The sequence below is a fragment of the Octopus bimaculoides genome, chromosome 29, assembly GCF_046866305.1.
Source record: "Octopus bimaculoides isolate indiv1 chromosome 29, ASM4686630v1, whole genome shotgun sequence".
Lineage (NCBI taxonomy): Eukaryota > Metazoa > Mollusca > Cephalopoda > Octopoda > Octopodidae > Octopus > Octopus bimaculoides.
Window position 1 is genome coordinate 16290128 of NC_142956.1, and position 25000 is coordinate 16315127.

The following is a 25000-nucleotide window of genomic DNA, read 5'->3' on the forward strand; positions in this document are numbered from 1 at the left end:
CTGGATGCCCTTTCTAATGCCAACCACTTTACGGAGTATACTGGGTGCTTTTTACATGGTGCTGGCACAGGTGCCGTTTTATGTGGTACCGGCACAGATGCCTTTTCACATAATACTGGCACAGGTGCCTTTTCATCTGGCACCAGCACAGGTGCCTTTTTATGTGAAGCCATCACCTTACACTCTCTGAGTGGTTGGCGTTAGGAAGGGCATCCAGCTGTAGAAACTCTGCCAAATTAGGTTGGAGCCTGGTGTTGCCATCTGGTTTCACCAGTCCTCAGTCAAATCGTCCAACCCATGCTAGCATGGAAAGCGGACGTTAAACGATGAGGAGGATGATGATGATGATCACCAGTGTTTTTTATGTGACACCAGTACAGGTGCATTTAACATGGCAATGGTGTGAATAAATAAAAAAAATTACATTTGAAAGGTTAATCTGAATACTAAATGGTTAATGCCACCCCCTTGACTTTTTGGTGCTCAACCTAGTCATAGGATTAACTGCCACTTCTGTCGTTATTTGTCCTTGGATACCTTTCAATGGCAATTCATTTGGGCCTTCATACCAAGACTCTTCACCATTCCCCACCAATCTGCTGAGACAACCATGGGCACTGCCCTTCCATGCAATCTTTTACCTGTTTGTCATTAGACTAGGACTTTCTTTCTTTTTTCTTTCCTACTCTTTTACTTGTTTCAGTCAGTTGACTGTGGCCATGCTGGAGCACCACCTTGAAGGGGTTTTTTTAAGTCTTAAAAATAAACTCCAGCATTATTCTTTGTAAGCCTGGTCATTAATCTATTGGTTTCATTTGCCAGACCACTAAGTTACGGGGGGGCGGACGTAAACACACCAACATCGGTGTCGAGCAATGGTGGGGCGGACAAACGCAAAGACACATGTAAATATATGCTTATACATTATATACGACAGGCTTCTTTCAGTTTCTGTCTACCAAATCCACTCACAAGGCTTTTGTCTGCCCAAGGCGCCATGCAGTGGGACTGAACCTGGAACCATGTGGTTTGGAAGCAAGCATCTTACCATGCAGCCACACCTGCGCAATATGTTGAAACAATAAAAAAAATCTTCTGAACTTTTTTTTTTTATTTACTCCTTTTGTTTTTCACAGAAACCCTTGAGAGAAGCCATTGCAAACCCTGAATATGTTGTGACTGATTTTGCCAAATTTGATCGCCCTCCTCTTTTACATTTGGCCTTCCAAGCCCTGGATGAATTTGTGAAAACCCATAGTTCTTTACCCAAACCCAGGAATGAGGTAAGTCTTGGTGTTCCTTCAAAACATCCCACCGCGGAGATTTTGGTTGCACTTTCTAGCCTTACAAATTCTGTGGAACTACCATGAATCCTCGAGTATAGTCTACCCTTAAGTATAATATGCATGGGATTTTTAGGGGGCTGTACCTCTGAAAAACCTAAACTGACTTGAGTCAGGGAGGTCTATATAACGTCCTTGGTTTGTAAACGTATATATGGTAAGGTCCTTTATTATTATTGTATATATAACATAATGCAAACGTGTAGCCTTTTTTGTGCACTTTGTTTGCAGAAAATAAAGAAATAACAGTAATAATGTCAGTGAAAGATAAATATTAAGTAAATTGCCTTTCACATTATTTATCACTTAAAAAATTTTGCTTAGAAAATATTTTTCATTTTTAACCTCGTATATAGTATGCACTAGAAATTTTTACCTTTAAATTTTGGGGGGAAAAGTGCGGATTATATTCGAGGATTTACGGTACATTTATAATGTAAAGCTCATATAAAAGAGAAACCGACCTCTGTCTGTCTGTCACATCTATTAGGGAGAAGGAAAGCAGAGGTGAAATGACTTTCACCATATAACAATACAATTGTTTTTGGTTGGTTGTTTGTGCATGTGTTTCTGTATCTTTCAACATCTAGACAACACAATACAGACTTAAAAAAAAAAAGACTCTCACTATGACAAGTTGTTGAAAGAGATAGTGTGTAGAATGTGTGAAAGGTAGAATTAAAATTTGTTTCAAGAAGAAAAAAAACAAAGAACAAGTTATTGTCACAGAGAGAAATACATTGAACAAGTGTGTGATAGATAGATAGATAGGTATTGTTGTCACCATAGAAGCTAACGATACTTTCACAATATTTCAATCTACTTTTAAAAGGTACATGCATGATTAGCAAATTTTTACTGGCAGCGTATCAACAAGTAAAGACCTAGTAATATAAGGCCTGAAAGTTTGGAGATAATCCAGATTACCTCAGGTGGATTGCTGTCAAAATGATTAATCTGTCTTCTCCACTGCTCTGAATGGTGGTTGTTAAACCTGTTGTTCTTGTCTCCCACAGGAAGATGCTGAAAAGTTTCTTGCCATCTGTAAAGAGCTAAATGCTGGTTCTGCTAACGCAGTTGAAGAACTGGATGAAACTGTGCTGAAAGAGTTCTCATACCAATCTCGTGGCGATATATGTCCGATCCAGGCTTTCATTGGTGGAGTAACAGCCCAAGAAGTTATGAAGGTGAGTTTTTTGGTGGACAGCCTCTTCGATCAAGCTTACACACTATTTGTCCCACCAGGTGTCAGTTCCAGAGGCCTGGTATTGCACTTCAAAGGAGTTTGGATTCTGTAAGTATGCAATTTATACGCAAATATGCTCTTGTGCGGGTGGCATGTAAAATGCACCATTTTGAGCGTGGCCGTTGCCAGTACCACCCAATTGGCCTTCGTGCGGGTGACACGTAAAAGCACCCACTACACTCTCTGAGTGGTTGGCGTTAGGAAGGGCATCCAGCTGTAGAAACTCTGCCAAATCAGATTGGAGCCTGGTGCAGCCATCTGGTTTGCCAGTCCTCAATCAAATCGTCCAACCCATGCTAGCATGGAAAGCTGACGTTAAACGATGATGATGATGATGATTATGATTATGCTGTTTGAGCCCTTTTACATTTGAACCGGCTGCATATATATTTTATATCCATTCGAAACTACAAAGCCAGGCAACCACCTACTGGCAAATGACATGCTGTATGATTAAACAAGATAGCTTTTGAAAAGGCACCCAACAAGACGCATCTGCACAGAAGGATGCACCATAACCAGTTGTAGATATCTTACCCACAAAGGATCATTGCAAGTTGGGGCTGAAACAATTGTTGTGATTAGTAAAGAATCTTAAGAATTCCATTTTCTATTTCTTTCCTTTGTTATATTATATCCATATGAATATTATAGGTATACCTTGTATATTATATCTATATATTATACTTTGTATATTATAAATATAGATGATATATATATATATATACATATATTTTAGAGAAAAGAGCCAAAGTTCATGAACTCATCCATGAAAATCCAGTCACATATAGAAAAAATTAATAAGTAAATACACGATAAATAAGTATAGTAGAAAGTAAAAATCATAAAATAATGATAATAATTATCATTATTTTATGGTTTTTACTTTGTTTTTTATTATACTTATTTATTGTGTATTTACTTATTAATTTTTCTATATGTGACTGGATTTTCATGGATGAGTTCATGAACTTTGGTTCTTTTTTCTAAAATTATATATTTATATATTTTATACTGTGAAACTTAATTTAATTTAAACTTTTGATAAATTGAATTTGAGTTTTTACCTGTAAATTTGAATTTTTATCCCTAACATTATTATATATATATATGTATATATAATTTCTGTCTATTGTAGGCATGTAGTGGCAAGTTTATGCCAATTTTCCAATACCTCTACTTCGACTCCTTGGAAAGTCTCACAGGGAAGGGATCCTCAGATAATCTCACTGAAGAAGCATGTAAAGCTGTGAGTATAACAATCTTCTCCTCCTCTCAATACTTTCTTTGTCTTCCTCTTTCTCTCTCTCTTTTCATCTTTGTCTTTCTGTCTATCATCTTTATCGTCTTGTTTATCTATCTTTTATTTTATTTTCCCTTCATGCCTCATGAACAAGCAGGACTCTTGTTGAGTGTTTCAGTAACTACGTTGTCGAATGTACGCTTAATAATCCCTTTTAAGTGAGGACAAGTGACTGAGACTTCTGGTGATTTTGCTCTGCTTGAGAAGGCACTTCAAGCTAAGTTGAATCATGTTTGTGGCTAATGCTACTGGCTCATAAAAGACTTGTCCTTTTTTTTTAAAGATGGCATGAATGAGTTTTAGCTATTTCTAGCAATTCCTATGACTAGATAGTATCTATTACTGGTTTATCTACCTGTGCCTACCCACCCTTCACTTTGTGGGTTCACCCTTTAATGTTCTCATTTCTATACTTACATTCTGCATTTTATTTCATTTCAGCAAAACTGTCGTTATGATGGACAAATAATGGTGTTTGGTGATGCTTTTCAGAAAACTCTTGCTGACCTGAAGTATTTCTTGGTAAGTTTGATGAAAGGAACCCACTGTGTCCTGTCTCTTTTAGCTCCTGTTGTTATATAGCCCCGGGTCTGTTCTGATCTTGTCGGCCAGTGTTTCTCAACCATTTTTTTTACCTATAGACCTCTTTGATTCCTGTTTTATCTACTTGAACCTCATAGCCACTTGATGTTTCAAAAAATTGTTTAGGTGCAGGTAGGGTGGTGGTAAGAAATTTGCCTCCCAACAACATGGTTCTGGGTTCAGTCCCACTGCGTGGCACCTTGGGTGTCTTCTACAATAGCCTCAGGCTGACCAAAGCTTTGTGAGTGGATTTGGTACACAGATTGTTATTACATATATATGCATGTTTGGCGCATGGCTCAGTGGTTAGAGCATCGAGCTTACGATCATGAGGTTGTGAGCTCATGATCGTAAGCGTGGCTGTCTGGTAAGAGGCTTGCTTCTCAACTACGTGGTTTCAGGTTCAGTCCCACTGTATGGCACCTTGGGCAAGTGCCTCTACTGTAGCCTCAGGCTGACCAAAGCCTTGAGTGAATTTGGTAGATGGAAACTGAAAGAAGCTCTTCATATATATATATATAATGTGTGTTTGTGTTTGTCTTCCCACCATCGTTTGACAACCAGTGTTGGTGTGTGTAATAGGCTTACAAATAATAAGACTTGGGGTCAATTGCTTTGACTAAAAGCCCTTTAAGGCAGTGCTCCGGCATGGCCACAATCAGAATGATTGAAACAAGTAAAGAATAAAAGAATACACACACTCACACATACATAAATATTTAGAAGCTTGGCTGTTATCGTTAGTGACTATAGATGTTGTTGTATTTCAGGTTGGCGCCGGTGCTATTGGCTGTGAAATGTTAAAGAACTGGTCCATGATGGGTCTGGCAGCAGGAGGTTCTGGCAGTGTGGTGGTCACTGACATGGACCTTATTGAGAAGTCCAATTTAAATCGTCAGTTCCTCTTTAGGCCCTGGGATGTCCAGGTATAGTACTCTTTCTTTCTCTTGTTCACTTCCTCTCTCTCCATTTCCTTCACATGCTGTTTAACTGTCTCTTCTTCTCTCTTATTTCTTGTCTTTTTCTCAACTCCCTCCATACGCACATGTAAAGCACCTTTCGAGTGTTGCGCCTCCTGGAGGCATGACAAATAACCAAGGCCTTTGGCATTATGCTGTGCTTGAGAAGATCCATCAAGCCAAGTGAAATCGTAGTTGTGGCAGACAATGGTGTTACACAATGGCACCCATTACATTCTTGGAGTGGTTGGCATTAGGAAGAGCATCCAGCTGTAGAGAAACCATTCCAAATCAGACTGGAACCTGGTACAGCTTCCCAACTTGCTAGCCCTGGTCAAACTGTCCAACCTATGCCAGCATGGGCAGTGGACGTAAAATGATGATTTGTGTATATATAGGAGTGGCTGTGTGGTAAGTAGCTTGCTTGCGAACCAGATGGTTCTGGGTTCAGTCCCACTTTTGTGGCACCTTGGGCAAGTAGTGTCTTCTACGATTGCTTTGAGCTGGCCAAAACTTTGTGAGTGGATTTGGTAGATGGAAACTGAAAGAAGCTTGCTGTGTATGTGCATGTGTGTATATTAGTTCCCCTACTACCGCTTGACAACTAGTGATGGTTTGTTTACGCCCTTGTAACTTAGTGGGCCAGCAAAAGATACTGATAGAATAAATACCAGATTGAAGATAACAATCTATCTGTATATACATAATATCTATGTCTGTATTTTTATATATTTATCAACATATAAATATGTGTGTATCTTTTCTCTGCCATCAGAAATCGAAATCCCATTGCGCTGCTGCTTCTGTCAAAAGCATGAACCCTTCCCTCAATATAATTCCTCACGAGAACCGTGTCGGACCAGACACTGAGAACATCTATACCGATGACTTCTTTGAAAATCTCGATGCTGTCACCAATGCCCTGGACAATGTGGATGCAAGTAAGTACCTTGCCCCTCCTATCCCCTTTTATTTCACTGTGACTCCTTGTTCCTGTGGTGGCCTACAACTTCCTATTTTGTTGGCCGAGTTGGTGAAGGAGCCTCTATACCAGGAGATCTCAACCATTTTTTTTATCTGAGGACCTCCTTTGATTACTGGTTTGTTCTGGTGGACCCCTGAAGCCATTCAGTATTTGAAAAAAAACTAATTTCATAGATGAGCGTGATTGTTACCAGCATGTGAAAAGACATTCGAGCAAGATCGTTGCCAGTGCCGCTGGACTAGCTCCTGTGCAGGTGGCACGTAAAATACACCATATTGAGCATGGCCGTTGCCAGTACCACCTGACTGGCCTTCATGCCGGTGGCACGTAAAAGCACCCACTACACTCTTGGATTGGTTGGCGTTAGGAAAGGCATCCAGCTGTAGAAACTCTGCCAAATCAGATTGGAGCCTGGTGTAGCCACCTGGTTCACCTGTCCTCAGTCAAATCGTCCAACCCATGCTAGCATGGAAAGCAGACGATGATGATAGATACTTTCAACATTCCTACTTCGTTTTTCACAAATTCACTTGTGCAGGTTGAACTATGTAAAATATTAGAGAAAGAATCCTAGCTGAAACGCAATTTCTTCTTGGACCCTTTAAATACTACTGTAGATCCCCAACTTACTATTTTGCTGCGTGGACCCCCGTTGAGAACCACTGCTGTACATGGTCAATCAAAATGCTAGAAATAGCAGTCAAATCCATTAAGAAACTGGTATTTGGAACAGTAAATTAACATTAAATTTTGAAGTGAGGTTTTAATTTGGATCACTTAAATCTGAGTTTGTATCATAAAACCAGGGGTCTGTCTTAAGTGGTTTAGCATCAAAAGGATTAACAGATTTATATTATTCTATATCCTATATATCCTACCATATTATCCTATATATCCTTGTTAAGCCAGCATGTGATTTGATAGAAATTTGGCTGCTATTTCTAGTATCAAAGCTTCCTTGTTAATGTTGCTGACTTCTCACTTTCTAACTAACTGTGATCTGTGTGTGTCATTGCAGGAATGTATATAGACAGACGTTGTGTATACTATTGTAAACCCCTTTTGGAATCTGGAACCCTTGGTACAAAAGGAAACGTTCAAGTAAGTAGCTTTTGTAACCTTTCCATGACTTTGTTCTCTACTTCTTCCCTCCTCATCATTTTATTTTCCTCTTCAACTTTTCTCTGCATAAGGTGCTGGAGTGGCTGTGTAGTAAGAAGTTTGCTTCTCAACCCCATGGTTCAGGTTCAGTCCTACAGCATGGCACCTTGAGCTACAGGCCAACCAAAGCATTGTGAATGGATTTGGTAGACGGGAACTGCAAAAAGCCTGTTTGTGTGTGTGTGTGTGCCTATTTGTCTCCCAGCCCCACTTGACAACCTTTGTTGGTGTGTTTATGTCCTCGTAACTTGAAAGTTTGGCAAAAGAGACTTGGGTTGGTCCATTTGCCTAAAAATTCTTCAAGGCAGTGCCCCAGCATGGTCTTAGTCTAATCACTGAAACAAGTAAAGGATGGAGGAAGGATAAGGCAACTAACTTGGATAAGAAGCCTTGCAGTATTTGTTCCAGTGCTCTGCACTCTGAGTTCAAATCTGATGTGAAACAAATGCCATACAGGTGGTGTCCTTCATTTTCAATCTTCTGTCAAAAACACATCTGGTTCGAGGGGAAACATTACCTCGCTTGGAAATGAGTGAAGGTTGGTGTCAGGAGGGGCACCTCAACACAAAAAAATCCATCTCAACAGATTGCATGTGACCCGTGCAAGCATGGAAAAGTGGACATTAAACCCTTAAGCATTTAAACCAGCCATAATCCGGCCCAGATATTCTACCTGTTTTATGTTCAAACTGGCCAGATCTGGCTTTGCACACTTATCCTACAATGTCATTCTAAGAATAAGCAATCACATCCTCAAAATTTCAATACTACAATGTCTTTGCGTGATTAATTCAAAACAATTTGATTATAAAAGCATTACATTTGACAAAAAGGGTTAAAATGATGATTTAGGGTCCTACAAAAAGTCATGGCCCCATGTCTGTCTGTCTTCAGTCCAAAATGAAAAAGGAAATGGTTTCTTCTTGTAAAGACTAAAAATCTCCAAGTGATAGTGTTTTGAATCTTTTTCTCTGATGTCATCAAACTCTAAAAGGGTTTCATTTGCATATTCCTCTGCTGTTTCAGGTTGTCATCCCACATTTAACTGAGTCTTATTCATCGTCACAAGACCCCCCAGAGAAGTCCATTCCAATTTGTACCCTGAAGAATTTTCCCAACTCTATAGAACACACTCTACAGGTAAGTAAAGTCTTTACTTCATCATCATCGTTTAACGTCCGCTTTCCATGCTGGCATGGGTTGGACGATTTGACTGAGGATTGGTGCAACCAGATGGTTACACCAGGCTCTAATCTAATTTGGCAGAGTTTCTACAGCTGGATGCCCTTCCTAATGCCAACCACTCAGAGAGTGTAGTAGGTGCTTTTACGTGTCACCTGCACGAAGGCCAGTCAGGCGATACTGGCAACGGCCACGCTCAAAATGGTGTCTTTTATGTGCCACCCGCACAAGAGCCAGTCCAGGGGCACTGGCAACGATCTCGCTCGAAAATCCTACGGAAGCCAGTCAGGCGGTACTGGCAACGGCCACGCTCAAAATGGTGCATCTTATTTGCCACCCACACAAGAGCCAGTCCAGGGGCACTGGCAACGATCTTACTTGGCTTGCCGGGTCTTCTCACGCACAGCACATTTCCAAAGGTCTCGGTCAGTAGTCATCGCCTCGGTGAGGCCCAACGTACGAAGGTCTTGCCTCACCACCTCAGCCCAGGTCTTCCTGGGCCTACCTCTTCCACGGGTTCCCTCAACTGTTAGGGTGTGGGCAAACTGCCATAATTCCAAGTCAAAGAGACTCAATCCGATTCAAATGTGTATGGATATTAACCCTTTAGTGTTTAAACCGGCTGTATCCGGCCCAGATATTCTACACATTTTATGCTGAAACTGGCCAGAACCAGCCTCTCACACCTACCTTGCAATGTCATTCTAAAAATAAGCAATTACATCTTTCCTATCTTGAAGCTACAAAATAATATCAGATAATTTTTTTTAAATGTGAATAAATAAGAATTACTTTTGACAAATTAATCTGAACGCTAAAGGGTTAAATTATCTCTGTCATTATTCAGCTGGAGTTTTGAACATTAATTAACCCATTAGCATTTAAACCGGTCGTATCCGGCCCCAAATTTTCTACCTTTTTTTATGTCCAAACTGACCAGATTCTACCTCTCACATCTACCCTATAATGCCATTCTAAAAATATACAATCACATCATTAAAATCTCAAAGCTATGAGATAATGCACAATTAATTCAAAACAATGTGAATAAATGTTACATTTGACAGTAATCTGAATACTAAATGGATGAACTGGCCATATCCAGCCTCCTATGCTACAGTGTCATTCTAAAATAAATACATCATTGACATCTCAAAGCTATAAGATAATGCTTGGTTTATTCTAAACGTTGTGAATAAATAAGCATATTTGACAAAATAATCACAGTACTTTGATAAAGCTTCAAATCATCCCCCAGCCATTATAGATAATTCGTGGGAGGGGGAGGGGGGGACATTGGTATATATCTATCTACTATTTAATCTGATTGATCTTCCTTCAATATTGTAGCTTATCATCATGAAACAGTCAATCAGTTTGTGTGTGTAAAATGTATTGAGTTTCAAGCAGAAAATTTTAAGCCATTTGGTTCAATGTCTCATTCACTCTTAATGTAATTACTAAAGTAAATTCTTTCCACAGAATTATGTTATGAATCTGATTGTGTCAGTTTAAAGATAAAGAAGAATTATATACTTACGATGGAAATGGATGAAACTTGAGTGACTTTATACATGATTTCTGTTTTTGTGCTTTTTAGTGGGCCCGTGACCAGTTTGAGGGTTTTTTCAAACAACCAATGGAGAATGCAGCTCAGTACATATCTGATCCTAAATTCATGGAGAGAATCTTAAAGTTAGGTGGTAACCAGCCGGTAAGTAGGACATGCAGACCTTGTGTTCATTTTTTAAATTTTTTTTTTCTTTCCAAATCTGTGTGGGTTGGACTGGTTGTCAAGGCCTGAGTAAGATCATCTTCAGAGTTTCTGCTCTCTGAGACAAGTCCGAGGATCATATACATATATATATATAGTGTGTATGTGTGTCATTGACCTGATCATCATCATTAAACATCTGTTTACCATGCTACCTTGGGTAAGACATTGTGACCGGAAACTGGCAAGCCACAGGTCTGTGTTGAGGTCCAATGTCATCTTTGACATGGTTTCTATTGCTGGATTCCCTTCCTAATGCCAACCACTTTACCAGGTATACTGGTTGCTTATTTCATGTCACCAGCACGAACCAGTGAGGTTATTGATCAATTTGCAAGACATAAAAGAGGAAAAGGCAAGGGTGGGGGGAAAGCTCCCACTACTAAGAGGAAGTGTTTAGGAGGGGAAGATGGAGTAGGGTGGCTGCATGCCAGGTGTTTAATGGCTAAAGTAAGCTGAGAGACAAGCACAGGTATTTTTCTATAGAGGAGATACCTGGCTGAAAGAGATAAGAGGAAGATAGTGATGGGATTCTAGAGCAAACTCCCAAGGGACAAAGGTGGAGGCAGGTAGAGGGACAAGCACAGGTGTCTTGCTATAGAGCAGATATAAAGGTGGCGAGCTGGCAGAATCGTTAGCACGCCAGGTGAAATGCTTAGCGGTATTTCGTCTGCCGTTATGTTCTGAGTTCAAATTCCTCTGAGGTCAACTTAGCTTTTCATCCTTTCGGGGTCGATAAATTAAGTACCAGTTGTGTACTGGATTCGATCTAATCCCGTAACTTAGCAATTTGGCAAAAAAGACTAATAGAATAAATTTTAGGCTTACAAAGAATAAAACCTGGGGTTGATTTCCTTAACTAAAGAATCCTTTAAGGCAGTGCTCCAGCATGGCCGCAGTTGAGTGACTGAAACAAGTTAAAGAATAAAAGAATAAAAGAATATGTATATATGTGTATGTATATGTAAAATGTCTGTATCTTTTTGTTCAGGTTGAAACCTTAGAATCTGTTAAGAGGGCACTGATCAATGAGAAACCACACAGTTTCCAGGATTGTGTGGTTTGGGCTCGAACCATGTGGCAGGAAAACTACAGTAACCAAATCAGACAGCTACTCTTCAACTTCCCTGCTGACCAGGTATGAATGCCACCACACATTGCTTGTTTTCTGTTATGTTTGTGTTGTGTTGAACTTTATTAACCCTTTAGCATTTAAACTAACCATAACCGCCCAACATCTGTTTTATGTTCAAACTGGCCTGATCCAGCCTCTCGGCAACTACCCTACAATGCCATTCTAAAAATTAAGCCATCATCATTATTTAATGTCTGTTGTCCATGTTGGCATGAGTTGGATGGTTTGACCAGAGCTGGTAAGCTGAGGGGCTGCGCCAGACTCCAGTCTGATTTGGCATGGTTTCTATGGCTGGATGTCCTTACACAAACCACTCTGAGAGTGTAATGGGTGATTTTATGTGCTACTGGCATGGGTGCCAGTTACATGACACCAGTATCTGCCACTACACATTATCAAAATCTCAAAGCTAAAAGATAATGCATGATTAGTTGAAAACAATGTGAATAAATATGCGTTGCATTTGGTGGATCAATCTGAATGCTGAAGAGTTAAACTGACCATATCCGGCCCAAATACTCTATTTCTTGAAACTGACTAGTTCCAGTCTCTTAAACCTACCCTACAATGTCATTCGAAAAGTAACTAAGTACATCATTGAAATCTTAAAGCTATGAGGTAATGTATGATTAATTCCAGGCAATGCGAATGAATAAACATTACATTTGAAGGCGCGTGGATCAGGGGTTAGAGCGTCGGACTCACAATCATGAGGTAGTGAGTTTGATTCCTGGTCCGGACTCTATTGTGTTCTTGAGCAAGGCACCTTATTTCACATTGCTGCAGTTAACTCAGCTGTAGAAATGATTTGATTGAAATTTGGCTGCTGTTTCTAATATCAAGGATTCTGTATTAATGTTGCTGGCTTCTCAGCAGTGAAGGTGCATGACTCAGTAGTTAGAGCATTGGGTTCACAATCATAAGGTGGGTTTGATTCCCGGACTGGGTTATGTGTTGTGCTCTTGAGCAAGACACTTCATTTCATGTTGTTGCAGTTCACTCAGCTGTAGAATGCGATGTCATTGGTGCCAAGCTGTACTGGCCTTTGTCTTTCCCTTCGATAAAATCGGTGATGTGGAAAGGCAAGGCTGGTATGCTTGGGTGACTGCTCATCTTCCATAAACAACCTTTCCAGATTTGTGTCTTAGAGGGTAACTTCCTGGGTACAATCCCATGGTCTACTATGACTGAAGGTCTCTACCCTTTACCCTATGTATATATAATGGGGTGGAGAGAGGAAACTGGTATGCATGGGTGACTACTTGTACCTTGGAGGGCTACTTCCTAGGTGCAATCCCATGGTTATTCATGCCTGAAGGAGGTCCTTACCCATTACCCTATGTACATAAGATGGCATGGAGAGGAGAGATTAGTATGCATGGGCGACTGCTGGTGTTCCATAAACAACCTCTCCCAGATTTGTCCCTTGGTGGGTAACTTCCTAGGTACAATCCCAAAGTCATTCATTACCGAAGGGGGTTTTTACCCTTTTCTATTCAACAGAGGGGAATCTGAAAGCAAAGGGAATCTGAAAGCAAAGGGGTTAAAGGCTGACTGCCAATGATTATTGGTTGTACACACAATCCTAATGAACCATAGAAATACAGTGTGTGCAGTCTGAAATCTTCCTGATAACCCCTCAGAGGTGTCACCCTTTAGCGTTTGAACCAGTCAGATAAGAGGAAAGTAATGATAGGGTGCTGTTGTGTTTCATTTTCATCATTTCACCATGCTGGTATGGGTTGGATTGTTTGACAGGAGCTGGTGAGACCAGGAACCAAACCAAGCTCCGGTTGTCTGATTTGGCATGGTTTCTATATTTTGGTCGTTGCCAGTGCCGCTGGACTGGCTCCTGTGCAGGTGGCACATAAAATACACCATTTTGAGCGTGGCCGTTGCCAGTACCGCCTGACTGACTTGGCGTTAGGAAGGGCATCCAGCTGTAGAAACTCTGCTAAATCAGATTGAAGCCTGGTGTAGCCATCTGGTTTCACCAGTCCTCAGTCAAATCTTCCAACCCATGCTAGCATGGAAAGCGGACATTAAACGATGATGATGATGATGATGCCCTCCCTAGTGCCAACCACTTTACAGAGTGTACTCATTGCTTTTCATGTGGCACCATCACCAGTGCTTTTAACATGTTTAATCCTTCATATTTTTCTTGTAGGTGACCAGTTCTGGAGCCCCCTTCTGGTCTGGACCGAAACGCTGTCCGCATGGATTGACATTTGATGTTAATAACGTAAGTAATCTTTATGCAGAAATGGTAGTTGTTGTTATTTCGCCGCGGGTCTGGACTTGACCATCTCATATTTTATTCAGACTGGTTGTAGTTGTGTCTTAGCCCCAGCAGACCTATAATCGAACACACTCCTGTTGTGACCATCTCATCTTATATCCAAACACAGTGTATCTAGGACTACATTCATCTAATGTATAGTATAGTGGTTAATATTAGTGGCTATGGTGAGGGCACATGACTTAGTAGTGAGGGAGTTGCACTTAGCAGTGCAAGAATGCGGTTTCATTTCCTGGGCCTGGTGGTTTGTTGTGTTCTTGTGCAAAACACTTCATCTCTGTGTTGCTGTGCGATTACTTCAAGGCCTGATGTGTGATACACTTGTGCACCTGTTGAGGCAACATCGATTCGATGGAGTGAGCACAATGTGCAGCACATGCGTTTGATCACTGCAAATAATTCATTTGTGCAGTTTGTTTGGCAAGGAATTGCGGAACAGCATCATTGCTGGCTATATTTATTGTTTAGCCCCAGGTCAATCATAATCCAGCAGACCTATGACCAAGGATGTCCCATCTGTGACCATCCCATCTTTTATTCAGACATATGATTACATTAAATGGACACTAAACTCGGCTTGTGAAGACCTGTCAGATCGTTGTCAAAGCAGCTGTCTGGCTTCTGTGCCAGTGGCACGTAAATAGCACCAGCATGATCGTTACCAACGTCACCTTCCTGGCACCTGAAAAGTCATTCAAGCGAGATCGTTGCCAGTGCCACTGGGCCTGCTCCTGTGCAGGTGGCATGTAAAATACACCGTTTTGAGCGTGGCCGTTGCCAGTACCACCTGACTGGCCTTCGTGCCGGTGGTACATAAAAAGCACCCACTACACTCTCGGAGTGGTTGGCATTAGGAAGGGCATCCAGCTGTAGAAACTCTGCCAAATCAGATTGGAGCCTGGTGTAGCCACCTAGTTCACCAGTCCTCAGTCAAATCGTCCAACCCATGCTAGCATGGAAAGCAGACATTAAACGATGATGATGATAGTGTAATATTAGTGTTTACAGAATTGTTAGCACACTGGGCAAAAAATGCTTAACAGTATTTACTGTCTCTACATTCTGGGTTCAAATACTGCTGAGGTCGACTTTGCCTTTCCTTTTTTTTTTTTTTGGTGGCGGGGGTTGCGATAAAATAAGTAGTTAAGCCCTGGGGGTCAATGAAATTGACTTAACCCTTTCCCTGAAATTGCTGATGCTGTACCAAAATTTAAAATTATTATTATTATTATTATTATTATTATTGTTGTTGTGTTCTATTTCAGCCAGTGCACCTCGACTACATTGTCGCTGCAGCTAACCTGAGAGCAGAGATGTACGGTATCAAACAGCTACGTGACCGACTGGCCGTCGCAGAGCTGGTGCAGAAGGTTGATCTCCCAGAGTTTGTCCCCAAATCTGGCATCAGGATTGATCTCACTGATGCTGAAGCACAATCCCGGCAGAATGATGCCAACTATGGTGAGTAGAACTGGCGGCGGTGGTGCTGTTTGGTCTTCTGTTTACAACTGTGAGCAAAAGTATGCCAACCACGACTGCTCTTTTACTCTTTACTCTTTTACCTGTTTCAGTCATTTGACTGTGGCCTTGCTGGAGCACCGCCTTTAGTCGAGCAAATCGACCCCAGGACTTATTCGTTGTAAGCCTAGTATTTATTCTATCGGTCTCTTTTGCTGAACTGCTAAGTTACGAGGACGCAAACACACCAGCATCGGTTGTCAAGCGATGTTAGGAGGACAAACACACACACACACACATACATATATACGACGGACTTCTTTCAGTTTCCGTCTACCAAATCCACTCACAAGGCTTTGGACAGCCTGAGGCTATAATAGAAGACACTTGCCCAAGGTGCCACGCAGTGGGACTGAACCCAGAACCCCATGTGGTTGGTAAGCAAGCTACTGACCACACAGCCACTCCAGCACCTATGTTATTTTTTCTTTTTCTTAAATTTCTTTCAGTCATGAGATTGCAACCATGCCAGGGAACCATCTTGATGAACTTTTAGTCAACCAAATTAACCCCGGTGCTTCTATTTATCTTGAAGCCTGGTGCCAGTGGCGCATAAAAAGGCATCGGTTGTCAAGCGATGGTGGGGGGACAAACACAGACACACAAACATATACATATATATATATATATATATATATATACATATATACGACAGGCTTCTTTCAGTTTCTGTCTACCAAAACCGTCATGGCTTTGGTCGGCCCGAGGCTATAGTAGAAGACACCCAAGGTGCCACGCAGTGGGAATGAACCCGGAACCATGTGGTTGGTAAGCAAGCTACTTACCACACAGCCACTCCTGCGCCTATATATATATATCATGCACCTCTCTCGCCATTTGTCCATGTATGCGTGACTTTTTTTCTATTATTATTTTTCCAGATGAAGAGCAGATCCAGATATTGAGGGATAGTCTACCAAGCCCTGAATCCTTATCCAACATCAAGCTGACCCCTATTGAATTTGAGAAGGACGACGACGACAATCTTCACATGGATTTCATTGTTGCAGCTTCCAATTTGAGGGCCGAGAACTACGACATCCCACCTGCTGACAAACACAAGGTGTGTTTGCTTTGTTGTTCAAGTCCAGTTGATGTATCCCATAATCCATTGTCAGGTTTAGTGACACCACATGGCATCTTGGGTTCCCTTAAAAGGGTCCATTGTATTGTAAACATTTGATCCAGGCCCTTGGTTTGTTGATAATTTTCCTCTTCATTTCCACCAATTTCTGAGGTCCTAGAAAGAGCCCATTAAGGGTACACCTATGCTGGTACCACATAAATTTTAAAAAACCCATGCTGGTGTCGCATAAAATGCATTTGTGCTGGTGCCACATAAAAAATCCTGTGCTTGTGCCACATAAAAACTCCCTGTGCTGGCGTCACATAAAATGCATTTGTGCTGGTGCCACATAAAAATTCCCTGTGCTGGCGTCACATAAAATGCATTTGTGCTGGTTAGACATAAAAGGCATCCAGTACACTCTATAGTGTTTGACATTAGGACGGGCATCCATCTGTAGAGACCATACCAAAGAAGACAATTGGAGCCTGGTGCATCTTTTCAGCTTACCAATATGGGAGATGGGCATTAGGTATGACTATTTGGTTAAGAATTTTGCCTCCCGTCCATGTAGTCTTGGGTTCAGTCCCATCGTGTGGCACCTTGTGCAAATGTCTATTTTAGCCCCAGGCTGATCAAAGCATTGTAAGTGGGTTTGGTAGATTGAAACTGAAAGAAATCCATCAAAATGCAAATACAATTATAACAGAACACTAACTTTCCATTTCATTCTTGTAGGATAGATTTAGTATTCCTATAAAACATCCCAGTTGCGAATGGAATTATAATAGAAGACAAAGACTAACTTTACCTTTCATCCTTCTAGGGTTGATAAAATGAAGTACCGGTGAAATACTGGGGTAGAGTTAATATTTCTATAAAACAAACATCCTAAATGTCACTGGAATTATAATAGAAGACTAAAACTAATATCACTTTTCATCCTGGCAGAACCATTAGTGTTGGTCAACATGCCTAGTAATGTTTCTTTTGCTTCTTGATGTTCTGAGTTCAAATTTCATCCTTTCCCTCTGGAATTGCTAACCTTGTACCAAAATTTGAAACCATTATTATTTTGAGAAATTAATGTTTTTTTTCTAATTTTTATTTTTATTTTCGTTCCAGAGTAAACTGATTGCTGGTAAAATTATCCCTGCCATTGCCACGACCACCTCTTTGATTGTTGGTTTGGTGTGTCTGGAGATGTGTAAGGTTTGTATATCTTTATTGGTGTTTAGTGAAAGCCTTTGAAAGAGGTTCCGCCCATGACCTCACAGTGTATCTAAGACTCCATTGTCCAATGGACAGTATACTAGGTCGTATTAGTGACTGTAATGGTGGTAGTTGTTTAGCCCCAGGTCAGTCCTGATCCAGCAAACCTGTGATCAGTGATGTTCCAACTGACCATTCTCATCTTTTATTCAGACATAGTGTATCTAGGACTACATTATCTAATGTATAGTATAGTGGTTGGTATTAATGGCTGTCGTTGTTATGTAGTCCTAGCTCAGTCCAGGTTCCAGTAGACCTACAATCGAAGATATTCCAGCTGTTACCATCCCATCTTTTATTCAGGCATAATGTATCACTCACAAGGCTATAGTAGAAGACATTTACCCAAGGTGCCACACGGTGAGATTGAACCCAGAATAACGTTGGGAAGCAAGCTACTTAACACACAGCCACGCTTATTCTTCATAAAATGAATTTTCGAGTCTATTTTATCTTAAGTTATATTCCAAATATCTTAGGATCATTATTATTATTATTGTTATTAAGGTGGTGATCTGGCAGAATTGTTAGCACTCTGGGCAAAATACTTAGTGGCATTTCATCCATCTTTACTTTCTAAGTTCAAATACCACCGAGGTCAACTTTGCCTTTCATCCTTTTGGGGTCAATGTAATCAACTGGTTCCCTTCTCCAAATTTGCTGGCCTTGTGCCAAAATTTGAAACCATTATTATTATTAGGCCGTTGCCAGTACCGCCTGACTGGCTTCCGTAGGATTTTCGAGGGAGATCGTTGCCAGTGCCCCTGGACTGGCTTGTGCGGGTGGCACATAAAAGACACCATTTCGAGCGTGGCCATTTTCGTGCGGGTGACACGTAAAAGCACCCACTACACTCTGAGTGGTTGGCGTTAGGAAGGGCATCCAGCTGTAGAAACTCTGCCAAATTTAGATTGGAGCCTGGTGTTGCCATCCGGTTTCACCAGTCTTCAGTCAAGTCGTCCAACCCATGCTAGCATGGAAAGCGGGCGTTAAACGATGATGATGATGATTGTTGTTGTTGTTGTTGTTATAAAACCTCTCTCTCTTCCATTTCTTTACAGTTAGTCCAGAAGCACAAGAAAATAGAATCATATAAAAACGGTTTTGTTAATTTGGCGTTGCCATTCTTTGCCTTCTCCGAACCAATCTTGGCACCAAAACACAAGGTAAGTTTCACAATGGTGACCCAATATGTTTATTTCCTTCTCCTTGATTCAGACATAGTATATCTAGGACTACATTATCTAATGTATAATATAGTAGTTAGTAATAGCGGATTTAGTTGTTTAGCCCCAGGTCAGTCTTCATCCAGTAGACCTATGATCAAAAATGTTCCAGATGTATGCATCTGGGAGGAATTCTCTTATCGCATTGATGTTGCCCATGCTGCAGGTGGTGGCCACATTGAACACTTGTAAGACAGGAAATAAAAGTTGTTCATGAGTAAATACTTGTGACTTGGCTGGAGTTTTCTATTGCTTTTCCTTATCAAAATATTGTGTAATAAAATCAGTTCAATCTTTTTGAATAACCCTATATAATAGTTAATGTTAGTGAGTATGTTATTAACCTTTTAGCGAAGGCAGAGCTATTGTTTTCAGTCACGTTTGTTTGTCCATGGATAAGATATCTCAAGAACTGCTGGATGGATTTGGATAAAACTTTCAGGGATGGTTGGCGTCGTGACTGGCACGAACTGATTAGATTTTGGGATCGATCTGGTACTGGACAAGGATTCTGGATTATTTGTCCTGTTTTTTTTTACTTAATTTTTGAGAGCGGTCGGGTTAAGTTTTAGTATTTTCGTTTGTGAGTTTATATTAGATATTCTCATTTAAAAATCATCTCTGGCTAATCGTTGAGAGGACGTTGGTGTTGCCTTGGCGGAGGTTTGCGCTCTCTGAGTTCTCTTGTTCACATTGTTTTGAATTAATCATGCATTATTTTGTAACTCTGAGTGTTTTATGAGGTAACTGTAAAGTTTTGGGATCTTTTTTAAAACGGGGGCCACATTTTTCATTAACGAAACACTTTGAAACTTGGAACACTGGTAGAATGTGTCATATAAAACATCTTTTTCTCTTAGTCTTCTTAAAAAAAAAAGAAATCCATAAATTATTCCATGTTAAAGTTGTCGTATTTCTGTAATTTCAACCAATCACTGACGTCCATTCAGCCGATATACATTAAGTGCCGATTACATAAACAAACGATTCTGAAACAATTAACCCTAACCCTAACTCTAACCCTAACCCTAGGGTTAAAGCAAATTTAAAATGAAAAAAGCAAATAAAACGAAGAATCATTTGTTTATGTAGTCGGCACTTAATGTATATCGGCTGAATGGACGTCAGTGATTGGTTGAAATTATTGAAATAAGACAATTTTTTTACATGAAATAAATTCGAATCCAAAAATATTTTTCTGTTCTATAACACAAAATAGATAAGTATACGAAGTTTGAAAGTCTTTCGGTACCAAAAACACTACGTAAAACATTAATGAAAAATGTGGCCCCCGTTTTAAAAAAGATCCAAGTTTTGGAATGATAATGTAGGGTTGGTGTTAGAGGCTGGATCTGGCCAGTTTGGACATAAAACAGGTAGAATATTTTGGCTGGATATCTCTGGTTTAAAACTTTCATATTCAAAACTGGCCACATCCAGCTTACGTATTCTACCAGTTTTATGTTGAAACTGGCCAGAGTTGGCCCCCCACACCTATCCTGCACTGAAATTCTAAAAATAAGCAATCACACCATGTAAATCTCAGATATAAGTTTGATGCATGATTAATTCAAAATAAGCAGTTACATTTGAGAAAGTAATCTGAATGCTAAAAGGTTAACCCAGGGGTTTTCAAACGTTTTGACTTGCGGACCCCTTTATATTTCAGGCTTTACCTTAGGGACCCCCTTATAAACGCTTATGAAATTTATACATAAATATTTGCTTAAAATAACATATTTTTACATTTATTTATTTAACAGTATTTAACAAATAGGTTTATTGTCAATTAAAAGGTTTCGATTAAAAACCATATATAAAATCAAATTGCCCATAAAAAGTATTTGCTGTCCACGGACCCCCTGTGGTCCGCGGACCACAGTTTGAAAACCTCAGGTGTGCCCTGCTTCCACAGACTTATGTTTCCAGTTTTGAAAGTGAGATTAATTTCTCTGTAATGTTACTCCCCTCTCACACCTTCTCATGCATTCTAATTCTCTCTCTCTCTCTCTCCATATGTCACTTGCCCTCTCTCTCATGCAGCCTTGTTTTCTCTTTCTCCATATCTGTCATACCACTTCTCCCACTCTCATGCATTCTTGTTTTCTCTCACTCTCTCCATTTCTCTTCCTATCTTTGTCACTCTCCCACTCATTCTTATTTTCTCTCTCTGTCTCTGCCACACTGTCTAGTTTTCTATCCTATTTCCCTCCCTCTCTCCTTCTCATGCTCTCTTATTTTTTCTCACACTCTATTGTTTTGCCACCCTCTCTCTCTCTCTGTCCTTCCCTCCCACTAACACCCACTCACATTTTCCTCTTTGTTTCTTTCTGCAGTACTATGATACAGAGTTCAGTTTGTGGGACAGGTTTGAGGTCGAAGGTGACATGACTTTAAAGGAATTTATTGATTATTTCCAGGTGAGTCAATACCATATGGTTATGTATGACAGTGATCGATTGGTGGTTGCTGCAGTGTGGTCTGCATATTTATAATTTTAATGTCCACTTTTCTATGCATGCATCCAGGGTGAAACCAACAGAGGCCCCAAGCACTTGAAAGATTTTGGTGCCCCCGTATATATGTAATTCAAAATATAAACAATTATAAACTGTAAAATAAATTTTTTATTTTTCAAAATGGAATTATAGGCGCAGGAGTGGCTATGTGGTAAGTAGCTTGCTTACCAACCACATGGTTCCGGGTTCAGTCCCACTGCGTGGCACCTTGGGCAAGTGTCTTCTACTATAGCCTCGGGCCGACCAAAGCCTTGTGAGTGGATTTGGTTAATGGAAAATGAAAGAAGCCCGTCGTATATATGTGTATATATATATGTATGTGTGTCTGTGTTTGTCTCCCCAACATCGCTTGACAACCGACGCTGGTGTATTTACGTCCCCGTAACTTAGCGGTTCGGCAAAAGAGACCAATCGAATAAGTACTAGGCTTCCAAAGAATAAGTCCTGGGGTCGATTTGCTCGACTAAAGGCAGTGCTCCAGCATGGCCACAGTCAAATGACTGAAACAAGTAAAAGAAAGTAAACATTAAGATGGAAAAAAGTGTTTATGTTCGTAGATTTCCACTTCATTTATATTTGTAAAGAATTTTCTGACTTATTTTTAATTGCAGAATCTTTGATCAGATCCTCAAAATTAATCTTATGTAACACATCTACTTTGTATGCCTAAATTATCTAATGTGGTCTTCCCAGAGCTGGATTAAAACCCATAGAGGCCCTAAGCACTTAATGCACTTTGGTGCCCCCATATGTATGTAATTCAAAATCTAAACAATAATAAACCATAAAATAAATAAGCCATACCTGTAATTTAAAGGGTCAGTTTTGTTACATTCTGTGTCATGTTGAAGCTTCCTGAAAACTAAGTTAAGGGTAGATGTGTCTGTGGAGTACTCAGCCACAAATTTGCTCCAATGAGGGAAAATATGTAATGACCATTATTTTAAAACTTGTTTTTTATATATATATATATTTATATATATATATATATATACACATATGTAGGCACAGGAGTGGCTGTGTGGTAAGTAGCTTGCTTACCAACCACATGGTTCCGGGTTCAGTCCCACTGCGTGGCATCTTGGGCAAGTGTCTTCTCCTATAGCCTCGGGCCGACCAAAGCCTTGTGAGTGGATTTGGTAGACGGAAACTGAAAGAAGCCCGTTGTATATATGTATATATATATGTGTCTGTGTTTGTCCCCCCCAACATCGCTTGACAACCAATGCTGGTATGTTTATGTCTCCGTCACTTAGTGGTTCGGCAAAAAGAGACCGATAGAATAAGTACTAGGCTTACAAAGAATAAGTCCTGGGGTCGATTTGCTCGACTAAAAAGGTGGTGCTCCAGCATGGCCGCAGTCAAATGACTGAAACAAGTAAAAGAGTATGTCTGTGTCCAAGTTTTTTTGTCTATAAGCTTATTTCCCATTGTTCTTTCCAGACCAAGTACGACCTTGAGATAACCATGTTGTCACAGGGTGTGTGTATGTTATACTCCTTCTTTATGACCCCTTCAAAACGACAGGAGCGCATGGTCCTACCGTAAGTATCTCCACTTTTTGCATTATGGTCATGGTGGGGGTCAGGTTGTCACTTTCTTCAATCTTAATGGTGAAGAAAGAAGACTGCTTAAGAAGATTGTTTTTCAGCCTTGCTACTTCATCTTCTTGTAGCATTCCAAGGAGACTGTTGTAATTGTTATGATGAGCCTCGTAATGATGTTTGATATTCAGAACCTTCTTAACTGCTATCATTTCTCGGCATATTAAGCACATGCATTTGCCAAAGTGTTCAGTGGAGAAGTTCAGTGTCCACAAATTGTTGAAAGCCCAATGTTCGAAACCAATCTTCCTTTTTTTGTTTTCCATTGCTTTGATTTGGTCAGCAAAAATTCGGTAACATGAAACAAAACAAATAATCATTTGACAAAGATAGACAGAAATATTATATTAGAATTCAGTTTCTTAAATTAACCCACATGATTGTGAGGATTAACGGGCAAATCATGCCAGTTGACAAAATTTTCATGACTACGATCATCTACCATTGTACTGCTGTAAATTATTCTTTAGCCAAAAGTGCTTTGCGGGCTGGATTAAAATGCTCAGCAGGCTGGGGTTTGATGACCTGTTCTAGATGCTGTTTTGTTTAGAAGGGAACAAACATGTCATAGTACAGAGAGTTTTCTCTTTAGCTTTCTTTCTGATTTAGGATAATATTAATTATGTCATTATATTAATTACAGTTATTTATTGGTATTTTTCAGGTTGTCAGAGGTGGTGAAACGGGTGTCCAAGAAGAAGATCCCTCCTTACGTCAAGGCCCTTGTGCTGGAGCTCTGCTGTAATGACAGTGACGGGGTCGATGTCGAGGTGCCTTATGTGAAGTACCTCTTGCCTGCACACCATTGAACACATACTCCTCTCACTGCACCTCCTCTCACACTCTTTCTCTCTTCCTCTCTCTCTCTCACACACAAATACACACACACACACACACACACACACACACACACACACACACACACACACAAGCACACATACCTACATACATTTGCTATGCCTGTTTAGAAGCCATTCCTGCTGCTATCACAACCTTACTGATTATTATTTTTTGCCTAGTCAAACGGGAACCGTTATTACTACTACTATTACTATTATTAATATTGTTGTTGCTTAAGGTGTTGGGCTAGTAGAGTCAGTAGTGTACAACCAAATGCCTCATGGTACTTGGACTTCTGAGTTCAAACCCAACCAAGGGCTGATTTTTTTTACTCAGGTCCTTCTGCTGGGCTGATAAAATATAAGTACCTGTTATGTACTGGGGTGTTGGTGACATAATCATCTGTGCCCTGCCCTTTATTTCCTCTCTTTCATACACCTAACCCCTCCCACAGTAATTTGGGACCTTGTGATTAGATTACTAATCCTCGTTAATTAATTAGAGCGGTAGATTGGCAGGAGGTGCAGAGTGTTGGACCGAAATGCCTTGTGGTATTTTAATCCTATCCCTTTACCTTCATCTCAAGCATCGTTCTGGGGAGTCATGATGGGTATCTGTCAACAACAGCGGCCCCTAATGAGCTGTCGGGCTTGACACAAATCATTAAATCAACTGCTTCTCACTGCCCACCCCTCCTTCGAGAAGAACTTGAGGCCTATTTCCATTAAGAATAATACATTAATATTTGGCAGAAGTAACAGACCGACCCAAGGGCCAAGAATTTCGTGTGTTGGCATTTAATAAACTAGCTACAAATCCAAGGGTTATAAATTGATATGCTGATTCGTAACTAGTTTGGTAAAGGCTAACTAACATATGAAGCACTTGGTCTTTAAATCATTCTGCTGCTTCTACTAAATATCAACAAATATTTATATGGGTTAGATCCAGGGATCCAAGTGTAGGGAAGTTTGTAATTATTA

At 40.3% G+C, this 25000-nt stretch overlaps 1 protein-coding gene across 4 annotated transcripts in view; it reads left to right on the plus strand.

Moving 5' to 3' along the window:
- The window catches only part of LOC106876734 (ubiquitin-like modifier-activating enzyme 1), an 80425-nt gene that overhangs the window by 53203 nt on the left and 2222 nt on the right, over nucleotides 1–25000 (plus strand). For all 4 annotated transcript variants that reach the window (XM_089344869.1, XM_089344868.1, XM_089344870.1 and 1 more), the window contains 18 exons: nucleotides 1137–1283; nucleotides 2360–2530; nucleotides 3728–3838; nucleotides 4334–4414; nucleotides 5245–5400; nucleotides 6209–6374; nucleotides 7437–7519; nucleotides 8606–8719; nucleotides 10362–10475; nucleotides 11527–11673; nucleotides 13841–13915; nucleotides 15238–15433; nucleotides 16372–16553; nucleotides 17682–17768; nucleotides 18890–18994; nucleotides 21391–21474; nucleotides 23017–23117; nucleotides 23842–25000. The exon at nucleotides 23842–25000 is cut by the window's right edge and continues 2222 nt beyond it. In XM_089344869.1, the coding sequence (XP_089200995.1) occupies nucleotides 1137–1283; nucleotides 2360–2530; nucleotides 3728–3838; nucleotides 4334–4414; nucleotides 5245–5400; nucleotides 6209–6374; nucleotides 7437–7519; nucleotides 8606–8719; nucleotides 10362–10475; nucleotides 11527–11673; nucleotides 13841–13915; nucleotides 15238–15433; nucleotides 16372–16553; nucleotides 17682–17768; nucleotides 18890–18994; nucleotides 21391–21474; nucleotides 23017–23117; nucleotides 23842–23986 (2265 nt within the window). In that variant the 3' untranslated portion in view covers nucleotides 23987–25000. The remainder of the gene's footprint in view (nucleotides 1–1136; nucleotides 1284–2359; nucleotides 2531–3727; nucleotides 3839–4333; nucleotides 4415–5244; nucleotides 5401–6208; nucleotides 6375–7436; nucleotides 7520–8605; nucleotides 8720–10361; nucleotides 10476–11526; nucleotides 11674–13840; nucleotides 13916–15237; nucleotides 15434–16371; nucleotides 16554–17681; nucleotides 17769–18889; nucleotides 18995–21390; nucleotides 21475–23016; nucleotides 23118–23841) is intronic.